This window comes from Chelon labrosus (assembly GCF_963514085.1).
Source record: "Chelon labrosus genome assembly, chromosome: 5".
Lineage (NCBI taxonomy): Eukaryota > Metazoa > Chordata > Actinopteri > Mugiliformes > Mugilidae > Chelon > Chelon labrosus.
In genome coordinates, this window is record NC_140341.1 from 29071549 (window position 1) to 29092799 (window position 21251).

The following is a 21251-nucleotide window of genomic DNA, read 5'->3' on the forward strand; positions in this document are numbered from 1 at the left end:
AAACATAAATAACGAAAGAAAAAACTGCAAAGTCTAATTTTAGTGAAACAGTGAAATATAGTACTGTACTTCTGTTGAAAGAAAGGAAGTATATAAAATAAATTGGCCTGTCAGTGATAATAAATAATAATGCACTCACCTGGCGATTAAGCCATTTTTCTGATGTCATCACATGTTTCTGAATTGGAAAGATCAAATCAGGTCATTACACTTCCATGTCTACTGTAGATTTTTGAGGAATGAAGAGCCATCAACACATCTCTTACCTTTTTACAGTCACCCGTTAAGGCATCACATAGTGAAAGAATTGACATGTTTTGAGCTCGATTCACCCAGCGCACACTCAGCCTCTCTTGTGTCACCCATTTCACCATGGTGATGTAGAACTCACTAGGGGAGACAAATGTGGGAATTACTATGCAGATATAAGAAGCCTGGATGAATGTAAAGTTAGTCTTATTATCATCCAAACTTAGTTTAAGTCATACCTCTTTTCAAAACTGTCAGGCGGTCTCAGCTCAGTGGTGAGGGAGCTGCCATCCAGGGTGACGACATAGAGCCTGACAGTGGGATTGATTTGGCCCATCTAGAGAGAAAACAGCATAAATATATAATATACTCACAGGCCTACTCAAATCTGATCAAATATTCTCTGTATGCACCGCGGGGATAACAGTAAGCACTGCGCAAAACTGTTGTTTTCTATTTTTATATGCTTTCATTCTGAACAATTCCAGTAGGATGCTAGCAGAGAAGATAATGAGAATATGAGAAGGGTAGACAAGAAGCTGGGTTGCTGTATGCTCTGCAGCCCCTGGGGCAAGTCAGTTGTTTTCCTTCGCTTAAGCCTCCCTCAAAAATAGAGCTCATTAGTCTACCTGACGAGGGAAATCTCAAAAATAAAAAGTAACTTGACGGTAACTCCACCGCACTAATGCTCACTTATTTCCATTTGTTACTATGCATGAGTTTTCCAATCCTTCACTTTCCTGCCTTGAAGAGGTGAAATAGCTTCTTGAAATAACTCCACCTCTTTGCTGATCCCATTTGGCACATATGGCATGGCATGTCAGTGTCTTGATGGATCAAACACATTTGAAAAGAGCTAATATTAAGTCTCAGTGAGGAACATGAGGATAATACCTATCCAGTTCTAGTCATGTTCAGCAATTAGTCATATTGGTAATTTGTCAGAAATGATTTGTTGGACTTTATTTACAATCTGCACTGCAACAAAACAGCATCTGGATCCAGATTTGTTACGAAACAAGTGCTTCAAAATGCCTTCTGTTCAGCACCCACACTCTGTTTTTTTTGAATAAATCTAACAATTCATTAGAAATGTTAGGAATGAGGAATAAGGTTTCACTGTGTAATCTGATTAGAAAGCTGTTCAATTAATCAGACTTGTGTGACTGTGTGAGATGTGGGCCTAATGTGGGCTTTGATGTGATACACCAGAGTAATAAGACTCCCCAGAATTCATTTTCTTCTACTAGATTTAAGTAATTATACCCGTCATAGCCCAATATAATGCCAAGATAATGCGAAATTAAGCGGTTTTCGAGTAAACTGCAGCTTAATACGCTTGACCTTGATCTTTTTCAGTTTTTATTTTGAGTTTATATTTATGAGTAATCATCACCGTATTTTTTATAGGGCTGTCTTTTTTTATATAGTTTTTTTCTAGTAATGCCAGTGATGCCCAGTCATTTGGTTAGCTGCTCAGTCGGTCTTCTACAGACATTAGCTACTGGAGGGATGGCAATGACAGTGGGTACAGACTTTAAGCCATTCAGGAATAACTGTAATAACTTTGATAAACTCGTGAACTTTTCATTTCATGGTCAAATTTCACCACCAAAAAACTGATGCCTTCAGCTTTAAGATGTGTTTTTTCTTAATTGGCTCTCACGCATTTCAATAAGTTCACACGCTCACACGCCACACATGCCATTTCTCACGCTGAGAAGTGATAAAATTTGCTGCACATAAGTAACATAGACTGTTTAAAAAATAGATTAGTAATCTATGAATGGATGAGGCGAAGGCAGACTTCTCTGCTTGAATCAGCGAATAAAATAGTATTTCTCGTTGCCAGATGAAATAGTAGTGCCGTGACCATGCCTTCCACAAATGCGTGCGAATGGGCGTGAATGCACACGTCAAAGAAGAGCTGGAAGTGGAAGCCCAAGATCACTTCATCCTTTAATTTTTTTATTTTATTTTATTTTTATTTTTTTTTACAATTGCTTATTAAAGTGCAGGAACCGTTTGGGCCAAATGTATTTTTTCTAGTTGTCTTTTTTTTTTTTTTTTTATCCTGAAAGTCATAAATAAAACAATTTATTTGGTTTAAAGGAATTTGACCTTTGTTAGATTAATACTATACTAATACATTATCTTCAAACCCACTTCACCCTCGCCCCCCTCAAAAACAAAAAACAAAAATCTCACTCCAAGCCAAGTTCAAAACTTGAGAGCCCTGCTTAATGGCAATATGTTATCAGTTAGCATGCTACACCAAAGCAACAGTAAACATTATCTTGTACATAATAAAATCTTACTGTCATTGTAAGTCTGTTAGCCTTTGGCTCCAGCCACACCACTGCTTCATAACCACAGCCTTAGGAAGCCAAAGCTACTCGAGTCACTTTAGACTCTATGACTTGTTCGCATGTAAATAGTTTGAGAACTAACTGTGTTCCATTTTATGTGACGGAAACAGAACACAGATTGGATACATTCTTATTTCAGTGAATCCAGGTGTCTACACAGGTTGTCAAACAGCTTGTCTTTCACTAATGCAACAAGCCAATGCATGAACTACAAATCACTACCATACATTCATGCCACATGGTTTTAGTGTTGGTATTCTCACTGGCCAGTATACCCAGTATGGGTCACTGTCAATAATGTGGTCAATTTTAATAATGCAAACAATAATTGGGTATTTTCTTAAGCTCTTACAGCCACACAAATGTAACCCCAAGTGACTGCAGCAGCGTTGTAACTGTCAGACTGCTGTGCAGCATCAGTGCTCTCACAGAGAAAATGTGGAGGCAATTAAATCTCTGCTTCATTTAGTCCCACAATATTACAACCCTGGCCTCTACTCCAGGATGGTAGGCGAATGTGTGTGTGTTTACAACTTTTATACTGCGTGTTGGCAAGATGAACCTCAAGCGCAGAGCTTCATTAATTAGACGCCTTTCCATGAACCAACATATGAAGGGGGGTCTCACCTTATGACCCTCATTCCACCAGTTTTCTACAAGTCATTTTCCATCTAAGAAGCATTTGATACGCTAAACACCCACATCAAGAGATGGTAGGTGTGTTAGCTTTCGTTAATACAGCGTATCACACTCCTTTCCCTCCCAGTGCCACAGAGCTCTACAGCCATTCCCTCTTCAAAGGGAGCGAGTCAGCGTTAACATGAATTAAACAAGAAAAGGATTCAATAACCTTCATGGAAAAGCTTAAGCAGAGAACTTGCAGTTGTATTATTCATAGAACAGGTTTGATACAATAAAAGGATGTATGTCGCCTCGCAGGTTAAAGCAGAGTCAGGTAGATGAAGAGTATCAAGAATGCTTAAGGGTGTTGCATTAAAATTGCAGTATTATAACATGTTCACCCAAAATAACACACATTAGGTATTATACTGCACTTTCACTGTATTCACACCATATCGATACTTGACATCCATGCAGTAAAGTCATGTTGTAACAGAGAACAGAGAGATCTGGAAATAAAAAAAATAAAAAAATGTACATATAAGCTCAGACCTACCTTTGGATAAGGATACTCCCTCCCCCTGGGGTAGAGAGTGCCTGTGAAGCGAGGCAGGAGCATAGTAGGGACAAGGGTGTCGTTGACAGTGAGGTAGGCCAGCCTGGATCCATCAGGTGACCACCAGTGGGCCACCTCAGTGTGCAGCACCTCCTCTGAAAGTCAGACAATCTTTTCAATCAGTTTAATTGACTAACATGAAATGCAAAAAACATACAGAACATTGACAATTACATTATTAATCTGTGAACAGGAACAGGAATAACAGGAGCTGATGTGATGTTTAAAAACGTTGTACTGTAATTTTACCGTGTAAATACAATATTACCTGTATTCAGGCACCTTTTTTATACACAAATTTTGTTAGCAGTCATTGCCAAAGATTATTGTCCATAGATTATTGGGAAATAAATTTTTTCTAGTTTTGTGATATGGAATAGGCCAGATGTTTAAGATATAAAATGTTTTCCTTCCTTCCACATCTTCACTCCTTTCCTCTGCATGTATGCATGTTGTGGGGTTTCAAAAAATTCATCTATTTTATTATTCTGGATATACTAAGGTGAATAGGATATTTACTTCAAAGGGGAGTGGTTTTAAAAATATGGTACCGCCACAGATTAAATATCCATAATAGAAAGAGAACACTCAAACTTGTAGTTGGAAGTTTCTCTTCAATGGTTTTCCTGACAATTATGATCTATGCCAGCGGCAGAGAACATGCACAAAACATGCAGTTCTTTAAATGGCCATTTGAGTCTGACTCCAAATGCAAAGCAGGCTGTAATTTATAAATAAGGGTGAGCGCTTTGACTGACAGGTGGGTGCTGTCACAGGTCGCTAGCTGTGCTCCTCCACATCATCCGCCTGCCTCAGCTCCACTCAGGCACTGGCAAAATGATGATGACTTCCGGAACCAGCACAAGTTTCAAAACTGCTCATCAGAAATTCTATGGGTGACAGCGTTCAACTTTATATTCTGTCAGTGGGTCGATGGGAAAAATGGACCACAAGGCATGTGCCACCGTTTTAATGCAACCATGTTTTGTAGTTAAATCTGCAACAACTGTTTGTTTGTTTTTTTGTTTCATTTTACCACTTGAGGACTGCTGAAACAAACTGTGGGGATAAGAACAATATGCCATATGCCATTACATATTCTGCAGTCAGCATTAACATTTTCTTTTGCCTTTCTGTGTGGAGTTTGCATGTTCTCCCTGTGTCTGTGTGGGTTCTCTCTGGGTACTCTGGCTTCCTCCCACTGTCCAAAGACATGCTCGTTAGGTTAGGTTCATTGGTGATTCTAAATTGATTCTGAATTGTCCGTAGGTGTGAGTGTGAATGGTTGTCTGTCTCTCTGTGTTAGCCCTGCGATGGACTGGTGACCTGTCCAGGGTGTACCCCCCCCCCCCCCAATAACAGCTGGGATAGGCTCCAGCCTCCCCACGACCCTTCACATGGACAATTGGTTACAGAAGATGAATGAATGATCCATTGCAAGAGTACCTATAGTAGCAGGGTTAACACACTAATTCATTTGTTAACCCAACATGACACAAAGATAAGGAAGTAAAGACTTGCGTAAGTTCTAATAAAATCACAAAATTGTAATTGTCTGTCATAAAGAATGATGGCACTTAGTGACCCAGCACTCTCTCTCTTACCTTCATAGAGCCAGTCTGCGATGCCATTAAAGACGACCCCCTCCTGTCCAGAGGACGTGAGCCTCCACGAGCTGCTCTGAACATCTGTTTGGTAGTAGATGTTGTTTTCAAATATGTACATCTGAGAAACAGAGAAAATATAGGTTTCCACAAACCATGAAAGCTATGCATGCCGCACGGAAGAACTGCACTAAAGAGACAGAAACATAATACCAGGATGTTTCCAAGTTTGATTCATTTAATGCATATGAAAGTACATTGCCGCCACCTATTGCTCGTTCATTTTGAAAATCGGACACAGCTGAGCTCCTCTAAGGGCCAAGGTGATAGAACACCTCCTGCCTGGTTAACAGATTACACTAAGAGGCTTGCTCATTGATAAAAAAAGATACACAGAGAGTGGCTCATCTCTAGTGATAACACAGACAAATATACGGGGAGAGCTCACGGGTAAGGAAAACTACTTTGTCATTAGCGGCGTGACACGGTGCTGCGGGGCTTTCTGAAGAACAGCTTCCACTGAGGGCAGGTATAAATACTGAGGAAACGAGATAAATATGCTATCGAATGCTTAATTACTTTCCTTGTCTGCACTGGGAGAAAATAATGGACTGATTATTCAGCACATAATGCTCAGCACGGTGCAGGCATTACTCACATGGAGAGCTTCGGTCGCCCAACGAGAGTCTTTCAGCAACAGCTTGATTAGTGAAACTGTTGCTGGCTTCTCCTCAAAATAATTGTTTAGTTTAAGGGGAGTTCTCTTAAGTCAGAAATGGTCTTTGATCAGTGTTTACCTCGGAGCACAGGAGATTCTATGAATGCAATGAATTATACATGAAACAATATTACATAAGGCACTGAATTAAACATTGGCTTCCAGCTTTGTACATACATCAAGGCTTCCACTGAAATGACATTTGCAGTTGTTAAAGCTGTATCAACAATTCTTTTCATTATCAGTTCTTTTGCTGATCATTTTATCCACTGATTTCTTCACTGTTTATAAAATAACCAAAAAAATAGTGAAAACTGTCCATTCCATTTTCCCAGCACCCAAGATGACACGTTTTAATATCATGATTGATCCTAGACTTTAATGATTGAAGACTTGCATAAAAGCAAAAACCCAAACGGAGATGCCAGAATCAGGTTTTTTCAATTTGTTTCTGGGCTCAACCATTCTGCAGACCTTTTCTGAATGTCCGCAAGCCTAGCACAATGTTTTGAAATATCCCCAATCCTCATTTACGGTCGTTGCCAGAATAGCTTATACCGATATATCAATTTACTAGTTGTATGATTTGTAAATTTAGACACTTTAATGCTATGCCCTTATTATTTATTCATAGTTTTTCATATCCAAAGGCAGGATTTTTTTTATTTGTGTGTTTTGAAATATTTATGAAGCCAGAAGCATTATGAATGAATGTGGCAGTGCTTATTGTATCTGCTGAGGAGGAGATGCATATTTGCATCATTTGGATTTCCTATAACTACAACTCAGACTAAATAAAATACAGACCTCAGTTGATAATGGATTGTACTAAGTTGTACCCAAGTTACCGACGGAAAAGTCATCCCCACACTTTATTGTTCACATATACTCTCACCTTTATTCATTGTTGTAAGCTACTTACCAACTGTTGTCCCTGAACGCCCCATGAAGCAAACTGGAGAACAGAGTCTGACACTTCTGGAGGATTGAGCTCCCGCACCTCTCTGATATAGTGGCAAGGAAAAATGAACCATGACACTTTAGACAAGCAAGCATGTACACTATATTGCCAAAAGTATTCACTCACCCATTTAAATAATTTAATTCAGGTGTTCCAATCGCTTCTGTGGCCAAATGTGTATAAAATCAAGCACCTAGGCATGCAGACTGCTTCTACATTTGTGAAAGAATGGGTCGCTCTCAGGAGCTCAGTGAATTCCAGCATGGTATTGTGATAGGATGCCACCTGTGCAACAAGTCCAGTCGTGAAATTAAATAATCCACAGTCAACTGTCAGTGGTATTATAACAAAGTGGAAGCGATTGGGAATGACAGCAACTCAGCCATGAAGTGGCAGGCCACATAGTGCACAGACCTCCAAACTTCATGTGGCCTTCAGATTAGCTCAAGAACAGTGCACAGAGAGCTTCATGGAATAGGTTTCCATGGCCGAGCAGCTGCATCCAAGCCATACATCACCAAGTGCAATGCAAAGCGGATGCAGTGGTGTAAAGCACTCCGCCAATGGACTCTAGAGCAATGGAGCGATGAATCACGCTTCTCCATTTGGCAATCTGATGAATCTATGTTTGGTGGTTGCCAGGAGAACGGTACTTGTCGACTTGTTGACTGCATTGTGCCAAGTGTGAAGTTTGGTGGAGGGGGGCTTATGGTGTGGGGTTGTTTTTCAGGAGCTTTGCTTGGCCCCTTACTTCCAGTGAAAGGAACTCTGAATGCTTCAGAATTATAAGAGATTTTGGACAATTCCATGCTCCCAACTTTGTGGGAATACTTTTTAGGTGACATACATAATTGTTTGAGTGTCACAACTTGAAAAAGAGGTAATTCATTATGGCGTTTAGGCTTTTTGTTTTCTCACCTTGTATATCTGTTGTAGATCAGGTACGATGCCAAGGAAGAGTGCTTGTAGACCTAAAACCCAATCAAAAAGAAAACTAGTTCAGTGTTTATGGCTCAACATCCATAAATCTCTACAATCAAGAAATCAGGGAGATACTCTGCCTGGCCAAAAAAAAAGTTGCCACCTGGATTTCACAAAGCACATACATAGGAGCCTCCTGTTGGATAATTACAATGAGTAGCTTCTCATTTCTTAAACAACCATGTCGAAGTACACATCCCGTGGTTGTGGAAAAGATGTTAGTCTGTTTGAGAAGGGTCAAATCACTGGCATGCATTAAGCAGAGAAAACATCTAAGGAGATTGTAGAAACTAAAATTGGGTTAAGAACTGGAAGAATAATGGGGTACCATCGTCTTCAGGGAAGAAATGTGAGGGGGCAGTGCTATGATCTGGGGTTGCTGCAGTTGGTCAGGTCTAAGTTCAGCAACATTATGTGCCCAAAGAATGAGGTCAGCTGACTACCTGAATATACTGAATGACCAGGTTATTCCATCAATGGATTTTTTCTTCCCCGATATCATGGGCACATTCCAAGATGACAATGCCAGGATTCATCGGGCTCAAATTGTGAAAGAGTGGTTCAGGGAGCATGAGACGTCATTTTCACACATGGATTGGCCACCACTGAGTCCACACCTTAACCCCACTGAGAATCTTTGGGATGTGCTGGAGAAGGCTTTGCGCAGTGGTCAGACTCTCCCATCATCATTGCAGAAGCTTATCGAAACAATACCAGAGCAAATGCATGCTGTAATCAAAGCTAAAGCAGGACCAACGAAATATTAGTGAGAGTGTGTGACCAATATTTTGGCCAGGCAGTGTATTTCAGATATTGATGATCAACAGGTTACTTTAAAGGTGACATCGGATGCCCATTTCCACATGTGTTTTTCATGACTTGATGGAATCTGACTGTGTTAAACAAGCCTTATTCACCAGGTCATAAACATTGACAGCAATGGCACTTTTCACACAGCCATTTTGCCCTCTCCTCCTCCCTCCTGAGAATGAGCTCCAGTAACCCCACCACTCGATGGGAATCATCTCTTCTGATTCACTACCAAGCATCGGCTTGAGTATGACACATCACTAGTATCGGTGGAGTATGGCATCGGGTGGTCTGAAGCTACATCAGTCCATGTGGTTAACCCATAAAAGCTCAAGCCATAAGCATTAGAGCACTAAATACTAAAATATGTTAACAGAGATTCTAACACAATGACAAAGTAATGCTGTACCAGTTAACAGACAAAGGACTTAATGGGTTAGCTTACTGTTCCACGGTAGCACATACGGCAAATATAAAACTTACTAAAGCATAAATTAACAACACTACAGCTACATCAGTCGCTAAACATACATACTGACATACAGACACACTGAAAGTGTCCATTAGACAAATAACAGACGGGTATTGAGCATGTTTAATACGGCTTTAGCATGCTAATTTAGCCCTGTGGTTAGCTTCGCTCTCCGCTGGATATTAACAACCACATTAGCCCCGCTTGTCTCGTTTATCCGCTCTACCTATTGAGCCACAGTCACCCGCATCCCGTTAGCGTTAAGTTAACCAAAGTATTAATCGACTACTCAGAAAACAATCTAATAATAACTGATAGATTAATTGACAGATTAACTGAGTTAAAAAATAGTCTCTTGTTGAAGCCTTTATGACCAGACTATCCACTTGCAAAGCTTTTGTTTGACGATTCACTAAGATAAAGTTTCAGTACCTGGGTATCACAGCATGCTAATCACACAGAGGATTAGTATAACAATAATGCTGTAAACACACTCAAAGCTATATGATAAATGCTGTAGAGCTGCTTCATTGTGAAGTCTGCTTGGCTGATCTACTCGTCACGCAGCCTTCACTCCTAATTCACTTCCTTCTTAGCTATACAGAAGATAATTATCCAGGAAGGAATAAAGGAAATTGTGTGGTAACCACTGCTCGCTCGCGATGTCGGCATCATTCAGCACAGACCCTTCATAGGTGGCAGCTCTGTGATGACTTCTCAATAAGGCTGTCAACCACGGGTGACACATGAGATGGGAGGATTTTTGGAGAGAATGTTTTAGACATGAGGGCTGTGTCTGAATGTAGTGTGTGGCAGTGTGTATTCATCTTAGCCATCTCAGTATATAACATTATGTTGTTTTACTCTAAAGGTAAAGCAAATCTAAAAGCAAATTTCTCACATTTAGCTTTGCTGAAACTGTTAAAATTATCCAGGTGGTACTGACACCTGATGCACGGTCGAGAGTGTGGAACCAAGTAATATCAAAAAAGGTAGTATGATGTATGGATGTACAGTGTGGCCAGTTTTACATTCTATGGAGAGGTGCAGTAACATTTGGAAGAAACAAAACTAAATGCCCACTGGAGAGTTGTGAGCCTACCATTTGAATATGGAAAAAAATAAAATATTTGATCTGTATGGATTATTTGAATTCAGAATTCACAGTCCTAATAGTATGGTTCTATAAAAATATATTTAACACGTTGACACCTGATGGTCTCAATGTGTAGAATTGTTCCTTTGTATTTTGAATGAAATCTGTCCATTAAAAAAATTATACTAAGCATAGTTCTACAACAATAATTATTTACTTAGCAAAAAAATTGCAATTGCAGCAATTGTTTCATTCTTTTTATCTGTTTTGTCTACATGTCTACATCAGTAGATACTTATTGAATCATTGTGTGCTGCACAATGTTTTCATTGCAACATTACGGACAAAATGCTTCACAGCTTTTACTCTTTTAAACAAAAAAAAAAGTCAATATTAAGCAGACAAATAGTTTTTGGACAACAGAAAGCTGGGCAACTGTAGGTCACGCAGACTAACTGGAGATCGAACAAACATACTTTAAGTAGTCTAATTAGTCGCTATTTTATATAATACCAAGATAGTATAACCCAAGATACGCTCAAACATGCCCAAAAAACACCTGTGTATATCTGCCTACACGCAGCCCAAGAAAGTAAAATTCTAGTCTGATTTCCTGACTATGTCCCAGCCAACAGTGTTGCATACATTTCCCCAATTAACTCACCAAAATGCACAAAGCCCCATCCTGGCTTCATCGCACAGTTTCCTTGAGCTCTCGCTCCAAAGGGTTTTTGTCATTTGCCACCCAAGTGGGCTGTTATGGGGCAATTGAACAGGCAATATTATCTCACAGCTCTCCTCAAAGCCCTGTGTAGGTTAGTAGAAGCCTACTTGACCTGTTCAGTGTCCTGATTAAATGGAAATCAGGTGCATTTGCAACAAGTAGCGGGAAAATGGTGCATTCTTGAAGGTATTCATGATGCTGCCTTCTTTCTCATCTTTGCACACCAGAGAGTTACACAAATTGTTGAATGTAGCCCAGTTCAGACACATTTAGTCAACCAACTACATCCTAGAAAAAAATGACTGGTCCCCATTTGTAAAAGGTTTCACATGACTACATGCCCTTTTGCTCTCTTTAAAATAGAATAAGATGCTATATTAATACACAATCTGAGTATGTAATGGGTCATTCTAAGCAGACATTTCCGGCATCACATACCATCTGCGGAATTATGCAAGGAGATATAATAACACTCAATAAATAAGGCTGTCCTTTTATAAATTGCAACTTTCTTACAGCATTTTTACCATGACAGCAATCTGAAATCTTCAGTTACATGCACCATAGTCTTAAAAGAATAAGCAGTGTAAAACAAAATTAACAGAAGACCACCAGATTTAGATTGGTTTATAAATGACCCAAATGCACTATATGTCAGTTACAGTTGCCATACTTGAAAACGCTTAATTTGATCCACCTTCATCTACCTTCACTCTCCCAACTTCAAAACTTCGAGCTGTTTGTAAAAACTCCACTCAGTGGCCAGGTGTCCTATCTCAAATTTTGCAAATAACCAATGAAATACTTTACTTCTCAGCAGTGTTCTGTGTCCAAACTGTATTCAAAGTTGGATGTATTATTGGTGCAGCCTATTACATTGTCATGGTATTTATTTTTCAAACATCCAGTTTGGTTCTCTTTGTGTTTCCTGTTTCTGTTTTGAAAGTAAAGTTGCTTTACTTCCTGTGTTTCCACCCTCAGGAGTTTCACCCATGTTTCGTCATCGTCAACCTCTTTCCACTCCTTACACACATCAAAACATACATTCCAGCTTAATTAACACTGGTTTGTTTAACAGGACACCAACATTAATTTTTTACATTTTGTCCAAATTAATTTTTTGCTTTTCATTTCTAGCAGCCATTTCCATGCCATACAAAATAAAAGGACATAGTGTCCTCTAACTGTAATGTCAGAAATAAGATTTCAATTTTATTCGTGCAAAATGCTTTTATAAATTCTCAAATCATGGGTTAAACCACTCTTTGAAAGAAGTATTATTACTATTTTCTACCACTGTGGGATAAATGAAGAATTATCTTTCTAGATCTGTACTAGAAAACAATGTAAGTATTTAATCAGAACAGTTTTTAACAAAAGTATAAAAGGAACAGAAAAAAAACACCAGAGACCAGCACACCCAGTACAGCTTTTCAAACTAGGACATGTATTGATTTGTCTGTCAGTCTCTTAGAGATGCGGGAGCCATCTTTGATAATGATTTGGAAGGTACAAGTGTAAATGTGTCTCATTACATGTATTTCTACATGTATTTCTGTGCAGTCTCAGGGATCCCCTCCTGAATGCTTGTGCAACTGGCGTCTTTGCTAATCTGTGATATTTGCTAACTGCACTACAATCGAGCATGTTCTTTTAAAAAGCAATGCAATGATCAGCACTTAAAATACTGTTGCCCTACCAACTGTGCACAAATGTCTCCTGAACATAAAAGAAACTAAGCAAAAGAAACTAACATCTATGGAAACCTGTAACGCAGCAGTATAGTACAGCAGAGAGATTATGATAAATTCACAAGACAACTGGAGGCAGTGGTTCAAGGGTACGCCATTACTCTCCATAGGTTCAGGCTGTCACTTTGATGATGAACATATCTACTACGGCCATCTCTAGAGCTCTGCTGTGTCAGTCCCATCAAGCACGCAGAACTCATTATCAGGCCTGCTTAGTTCACCGACACTGAGATTTGTGCAGCCAAGGAATTATAGGAGGGAACGGCGGGGAAGACATGTAGCATGATTTGCAACAAGCAATTTCACTGCTTTTGGGCACGCGGACATCATTAGCTTTCTGGTGCGATAAATGAACACTGTGCCATTTACTATTATAACTACTTGCATGGAACATAAAGGTCTCATGCAGTTCCTTCAGCATAACAAAGTCACACCTGCCCAGAAACTGAGAGGAACTGTGGAGAAAAATGGGCTTGAGGGGCTCAGATGCATTTTGTGTGTAATACTGAGCTTTACTTCAACATTTCTGTTATGTCGTGGGTCAAATTGAGTCAAAAAAAATAGTAAAGTTCTTCTACTTGGTATGATTGGTTTAATCAACCTATAAAATTAAAATAGTTAATTTCACATATTTGAATAGTGTTTGGGTCAATTTGACCCATCAGTTAAAGTGGAAGCTAAAAGGGCTCAAAAGGGCCAAATGCTGTTTGTCTCTTTGCAGCTGTGAAACATATCACACACACACTATTCTCTTGTCCTCATCTTTTAAATCCAAGACAGGAACCTCTTCTGTTACTCTCCCTACAGAGCTTTACAAAAGGAGCAGCAGAAGTAAACGGGTGACAGCATTGGAGGCTCTGGAACTCATTTTTGATCATGAAGATGAAAAACATCTTGAGGTCAATTCGGAGTCAGATGATTCTGATTCTGAACCAAATGAGGAAACTGATATTCGTATTTCTCCAAGCATGACATTCACATCATAAAATAATGAAATACAGTACTCTTCATTCCCAAATGTGCGTCACTGAAAACTGTTTGCAGAAAACATAATAAAGACAGCGGCATGGGCCACTAGAATGGCAGTGACTCATGTGAAAGGCATAAAGCCAGCTAAATCAGCAAATATTCATGACTCATCTGTCTTGAATAAGTAAAAAGATTAAAAAAGTAAAATAATACTTTTAAAAAAAAGAATCAATGCCAAGTAAAACTATTGTATTATCTGTGTAGATCATTCCAAAGTACATTAAAAAATGTTTTAACATGGATCTTTTATGAAAAATTAGTAAATTATCCTCACTGAGCCAATAACTATGAAAGATAAAGAACAACAAGCACTAAATATTGACTGAAATGCTTAGTTATAGAGTTAATAATAAGACATAAACAATGTTTATTAGTTTTTTGGTTTCTGACACTTTGACGAGCCCCAGCTCAAACTGACCGAGGAACATGTTATTGAAAAATGAACGTAACAGGAGTGTTAATTACAAAATGTCATTAAATGCCATTTTTGTTTCATTTATTATATTGTGCACAAATTTTTGGTACTGGTTTGTCAGCATGGAACTGCCAATATCCAGACATGAAGACAGATCAGGCAGATGGAAGTGAGGAAACTTTGAATTATGGATTACTCTGTGATTTACTCTTCCTGTCAGTGGTTTTAATATTGTGGCTGATCGTATATATTATTAGTACCATACATGACTGCCATGTGGCGCCTATTCAAACAAACGTGTTCTCGGAGGACACTCCATTTGCCACGTTGTGATGTTCTCCAAACTCACTATATTAAATTGTTATCAATTATAGATTAAGAACATTTATTTAGAATGTGTCATAAATGCTGTTCTTGAAACAGAGCATTCAAATATTTCCCTTCCCAAATATTTTGATTGACAAATGCTTATTTACTTTTGTGACACAAACTTAAACAATAAAAGTACATTTTAGACAAATTTCACTGTTATTCATTTAAACCTTAAACCTTTGGAATATGTCACACGTTTCTGTAAACTGAGTAGTGTAGTGCATTATTTGTTTTGGACTGTTTCGTGGAAGATAGTGAGTGGGACAGAAAGCTGAGATTACCTTAAGAATAAACAGATGATTAACTGAGTCTACACGTATGTCATCACAACAAATGCACTGTGGGACTGTGAAGAAAACATTATCCCCATTATCCTCAGACCCAGTGAAGCAAGGAGAACTCCAATTATCAAGGTGCCACTCGCTGTGTCAACAGGAATGTTGTTAACCCGATTATTCATGTAACCTAGTTTTAGGTTGTTAGTGGTATGATTAAGATAAGAGAGAAGACTTTATTGTCCCTGAGGGAAATATGTCTTGAATACACATTTTTGCCGCTATATAGGACCAAACATTTCAACAGCAATCCCCCATCACATACACATCATGATAAACACTACAATAAATTACCCAGGATAAATATTAGAAATCGTTACATAATCAGTTCAGAAATACAAGAATCCATATGAATCTGTTGTTTGGATTAAATCCTGATGTTATCACCTGATTGCAGAGGTATTAACCATACAGAACAGATAAACAAACATCACTGTGGTCGGCGTGGTCTGTTTGTTTACAGCTTTAATGGGCTGAGGGATGGAAGATATTTTTTTCTATCTGTTTGGTTTAAAATGATGAGAGATGCTGCTACTCTCCAGCCTGAGATCATGATGTTTTTCCTCACAGCATACAGTATATGTTGTTGCCAAGTACATACATAAGCATGTATGGCATTCACATGTACGTATACTGTATATGCAGTTTGCCTGAACATGTACATGTATTGCATCAGTGTTGAGTAATGATGCACATCAAATGTTTGCATGTCATTTTACTGCTGCAAGTTTTCATTCATGTCCTTAATATTCTTTAACACATAACCTAGCAGTCGATTGATAACAGGTTACAGCGGGTTAACGTGATTAGTCTGTTTCAGCCTAGTTTCTGATTCTATATTTTCAACATCAGTTCTGTAAGGGAGATATTTGCAAGTGTGATATCATGTGACGCTCATGAGCCTCTGCTACGGTTGCTATGGAGAAGAAGCCAGTCAAAGGAACAGAACTGCTGCACAAAAGTAAAAGTTAAAAAAAAAAAAAAACTTGAGGGAAAAACATGGCAATATACTTGCATCAGTCTACCAGAGTTAAGCTTGATGCCTGGATTAAAGTGCTCATTAAGAGTTGGCCTCTCAGTGGCCACATTTAACTCACAAGATGTGAATGTTGTGTGGCACATCACAACAGAGACAGACAGTCTGGTTCAGTTTTTAATCAAAAAACATCCATCTACATCTGGACTACGGCATCACCCTGGAGCAACAGCCCAGTAACTGCACAGTGCACACTAAATGTTTACCATTATTTTTTAAGAGCATCATAAACTATTATTGAATTCTGTACCAGCAACTACAGCTCCACACACTTTGTGCTTTGAGTACTTTCACCAAAAACAGCTCTATTATTCTGATGCAAACACCTTTATGTAGCCACATTTTTTCAGAATGACCATATCCTAAGTATTGTCCGTTCAAAGCAGCACCCAGTTACCATCTTATAATAAATGCATGATGACGATTTTCCCACTGGAACTGTAAAAAATGTTATAATCTGTGGGTCTATTTTAGATGCTTGTAATTTAGAAAGGAACAGCTCAAGAAGAATCCCAGCAGTTTTTCCTGCACTCGCAACATCTGTGGTACTTTTGATATTTTGAAGTGCCATTCTCCCTTACAGATGGCAGCTAACAAATCCCTTTTCTATTCTGCATTGTTAATGAGATTTTCAGGACTGTGTGCACAGCCTGTTTCTATCTTTAGGCTCATTAATATCAAGGTATGGTTGGATCATGCCAGGGCAGAAAGAGTTACTGATTGCTTGATACAGGATTTGTAAATGGTCATTACTTTATATGACTGCAATTGCAACATTGCAATGAAATCTCATACATAAATACATAAAAGTGATGAAAAAATGGAAGATTATGGAATTATGTAGGAAGGAATCAGTCATTGCTTCATTAAATGTAAAAGCTTTAAAGTAAACATTCATGGTTTCAATCATTTCAAGTAAATGCAAAGATCTTGGGCCATATTCACAAACAATACTACCTTGTAACTAAGTCCCTAAAAGCCCTAAGCCCTACAAGTTTTTATTTGAGCTATGTAATATCATAGAAGTGTTTATTAATAGCACTTTAGGTTAACGTATTCATTTTTAACTTTTTTCATCTCAGGGCTGTAAATGCATGTGAAAGTGTTATTGCTAGGGCTACATGTGGACTCATTCCTACTTTTGCATTTTGCACAAATCACACTAGTTGCAGTCTGTATCACTGCAACATGTTGTTACACTTCTGGGGAGGTGCACATAATCCACAGTTTAGGCAATGGTGTAGGGCTATGGAATATTAAACTAGCTTTAAGATGTCACAGTTGACAGTTGACCATTCTGGATGAATAATGGTGGAAGTATTCAGATATTTGACGTAAAGTAAATGGTCTTGTCTTTATATAGCGCTTTCAAGCCTACTACTAACATTGCTTTTACACACTCACAGTGACAAATCTACCCAATAGTTCACACAAGCAAACACACATTCACACATCAGTACTAAGTACTGGGAGCAAATTGTGGTTCAGTCTTCCTAAAGGACACTTCAGCATGTGGTCAATGTACCAGGGGATTAAACCCTCTGGTTTATGGACAACCTGTTCTACCTAAGTAAGCCAGAGCTGCCCAGAAAAAGGATCTGAATAATTCTAAAGATAGGCTACTGCAACATTTTACTGTAGTAGCTCATCAAAGCTGCTAGTTTTAACTAATTTTCCGAGAAAAGTGGTGGATGATTTATGTTTAATATAATTATTAAATTAGAACATCTGAGATGCCTGTAAGGAAAGTTATTCTTTGGTGCTCCCAATAACAGAATGTCATTCACGACAATGGACACAAATCCACAAACACAAACATAACCACTGCTTTGGTTGGAAAAGCATTTAACCTTAACAATGCATTGTTACATGTATCCTAGGTAACATATTACGAAATCCTGATCTTGTAATCTAAGACCTTTGTTGGAAAAGTAAATAGTAATTTATACTTTTAATCAAAATTTAGTGAAGTTAAAGACAATACAATAGACAAAATGAGGATACTGAAATAAAGATGCCTCAAATTAAACTAGCAACATCAACAGGACCTAAAGTCTTTGAGTGATACGCCAGAATTTGGTGCATTCGCCATGGCAACCTTTAACTGAGGTGGTCACATCCTGCAACATACTATATATTAGGGCAGCTTCAAAATAGCACATCCTAGATTTAATTGAAAATGAAAAGCTTTGGTATTGTTATTTCATTTTGAATAATGAGCTCAATTTTGAGTCCAGTTTGTCTGACCAGTCTGAGCCAGGAGTCATTTTGCATTTAACTCAATAAGCTGGATTTTCAAAATAGAAGCCTGGACAATAACTGAAGCATTAAACTAAGGCTTTACATGCTTTTTTTTTTACTAAACCAATTTCTTTTGGATTGGATTAGGAGGAGGATGTCATGGTGAGTCTTTGGTCACCACACCTGTCAGTGGTGATCTATCTATCTATCTATCTATCTATCTATCTATCTATCTATCTATCTGTCTGTCTGTCTGTCTGTCTGTCTGTCTTTCTTTTGTATTCATCATTCATTTTAACTACCTGCAAGCCTGGAGTGACTGAAAATGGAAATCTGTTAAGTAACTAAGTATCAGTCACAGTTGACCTCCTTTATCCATTCCGGCTGTGGCTCAGTAGATGGAACGTTAGCGGTTACATCCCTAGAACATGTCACATGCTGAAGTGTCCTTGAGCATGTGTGAATGTGTGTGTGCTGTGTGAGCGAATGGGTAGATGTGTCACTGTGACTGTAAAGCGCTTTGAGTACCAATAGGTAGAAAAGTGCTAAATAAAAATGTCTAATTATTCCAGCTCCTCAGGCTACACAATTCTCCCGCTATACATATGCAGTATATATACTGGATGGCATACAAAGCAGGGAGCCTGCTTTGTTTATTTAGACTAGGGATGGGCAACTTAAATGATGGAGGGGGCCACAATTTTTCATCGACACTACTACAGGGCCACATAAGACAGCACACTTAACCAGATATGATAAAACTGTCATTTTAAATGTTTGTTTGTGTGTATGTATGTGTGTGTGTGTGTGTGTGTGTGTGTGTGTGTATGTATGTTTATTGAAGCAAACAAAAATAACCACTTACTGTTATTTATTTATTTTTTTTCCCCCAGTGCAAAGGGCTCATGAAAATAAAACATACAAATCACCATCCATTTCAAGGATGTCAGAAAGCTGCAGAACAGCAGACAAACATTAATTGCAAGCACTAATTTGTGCATTTTTACACTAAGAAAGAGATCAACATTTTCCCTGTATACCCACTCTACCTCACCACTATCAGCAGTGGGCACTGGTAAAAAGTCGCTGTTGTTTGCGTACTTTTGATTTAAGGTCCGCTCTGATAGCAGCCCTTGCAGCTTCAGTATGTATACTTCTCGTATTTAGCTTTGTGTAGCGGGAACTTAAATTGAAATCTTTCATGGCAGATAACGTCTGTCTGCAGATAACGTGTCTAAGCAGACTAAGTACATAGGTTTGCTTTTAAATTCTGTGAACAGATAATCTTCTTCCCATTTTACCTGAAACACACACGATTTTCTCGATCAGATTTTCTCTCTCCTCCACTCTTAGCCATGACGCAACGTCTCTTCTTCACTGGTGGAAAAGACCCGGTGGAAGCGTGTATGAGGCGGCGTCTGCATTAGAGGCGTCATCTAGTGGCCAACTGTGTCATTACAACAGATTCAGAGGATACATTTTTATAATTATCAAAAAGTAATCTAAGGGGCACTTCGAGTGAGGTCGCGGGCCGTGTGCGGCCCCCGGGCCGCCAGTTGCCCATCCCTGATTTAGACATATTGTTTCAAAAATGTAGTACAAAATCTTCCAGTATCATTGCTAAACATTCTATGCAGGCTTTGGATGCAAAACTTGATTTGTGGAGGAACAGCAGCAAAGCATAGTGTTAGCTGAGTTTGGAACATACAGGGAAAATGGCTGGTATGAACCAGACATGGTCACTAACAATAGTGGGAAGTAGGGGTGGTGATGACCCTGCCAATGTGCAGACTGAAAGAAAATCTGTTACTGCTAAATTAGGAGTCTTCTGTCTTGTGGGCACTTGGCCTTAGCTGCTGGGAGCCAAGCGTGGCGGCGGACTCCATCCAAGACACTTGGGTACAGAAATGCAGTTATTTTTATTCTTCGCCAGCTTGTCTCATAAGCCAGCCGAACCTCACCCATGAGACTTGGCTCGCTTGAGGGGCTAGTTCAAGAGTCTAGAGCTAGGGGTCTGAGTGTGCAGCTGTGTGTCACAGCAGGAAGGCTAAAAGTTTGTATGAAAATAAGAAGAGAGACACAGCCAGTGCTGGAAGCTGTTTTACAATAAAAATAGATTTAGTGGTTAAAGTGCAGATCAAATAAAGGGATGTTCCTTGTTTTGATGAATTTTGCACTGTACTCTTTTTGACCTTTCAAATGTGCAAATGTAGTTTGATGTTATATACCATTAACATATTTTAGTCGACCATGTCTGATTTTATACCACGGCTCAGTGGTTGTGTTTTGTGACTGTGATTTATGTTTTACAACGAAACACCTTTACATTGTCCCCGAATAGGGATGAAAATGCAAACCAGAGGGTGCTGCTTCTGTCTGAAGAAATGTGTGTCCCCTCTCCTTGACCAGAAACCATCTTTCAAACCACTGCTCATCTAAGACCATGAAGACGTGATGGATTCATTGGTGCCCTGAGTTCTCTATGGTTAATATCCACATCAACAATTCCTATGAGAAAGAGCTTTGTGTCGTCTTGTACTTGTTGGAAATATAAAAAGAAGAGAGAAAATGACTAATGTGTCATGATGGCGGCTGTTGAGTGGGTTGGCATTGATCAGGTGTCAATGCGATCACCAACTGTGCCAACTGTTTTTGTGCTAAGAAAAAAAGAAAACGTTAATCATTCAGTGCACTCCAAAGACTGGGACATTCTCAAGGATCAGTATTTTTATGGGCTTATAAAAACACAGTCTTAACTTATTATTTAGCGCTTTTCACTCATGGTTAGAGTATGTGCAGCAAACTAAATCCATAAAACGTAACTTTCTGTTCCCTGGTGATTTCCCTCTCT

At 38.8% G+C, this 21251-nt stretch overlaps 1 protein-coding gene across 1 annotated transcript in view; it reads right to left on the reverse strand.

Moving 5' to 3' along the window:
• Window positions 1-21251, reverse strand: part of LOC311488194 (inactive dipeptidyl peptidase 10-like) — a gene marked incomplete at its 3' end in the record, with an annotated part of 106375 nt that overhangs the window by 14878 nt on the left and 70246 nt on the right. Inside the window, exons 6-12 of the mRNA XM_084544736.1 lie at window positions 8057-8109; window positions 7100-7181; window positions 5460-5580; window positions 3796-3950; window positions 489-586; window positions 267-390; window positions 140-178 (exon numbers count right to left, since the gene is read on the reverse strand). Of these exons, the coding sequence (XP_084400862.1) occupies window positions 140-178; window positions 267-390; window positions 489-586; window positions 3796-3950; window positions 5460-5580; window positions 7100-7181; window positions 8057-8109 (672 nt within the window). The remainder of the gene's footprint in view (window positions 1-139; window positions 179-266; window positions 391-488; window positions 587-3795; window positions 3951-5459; window positions 5581-7099; window positions 7182-8056; window positions 8110-21251) is intronic.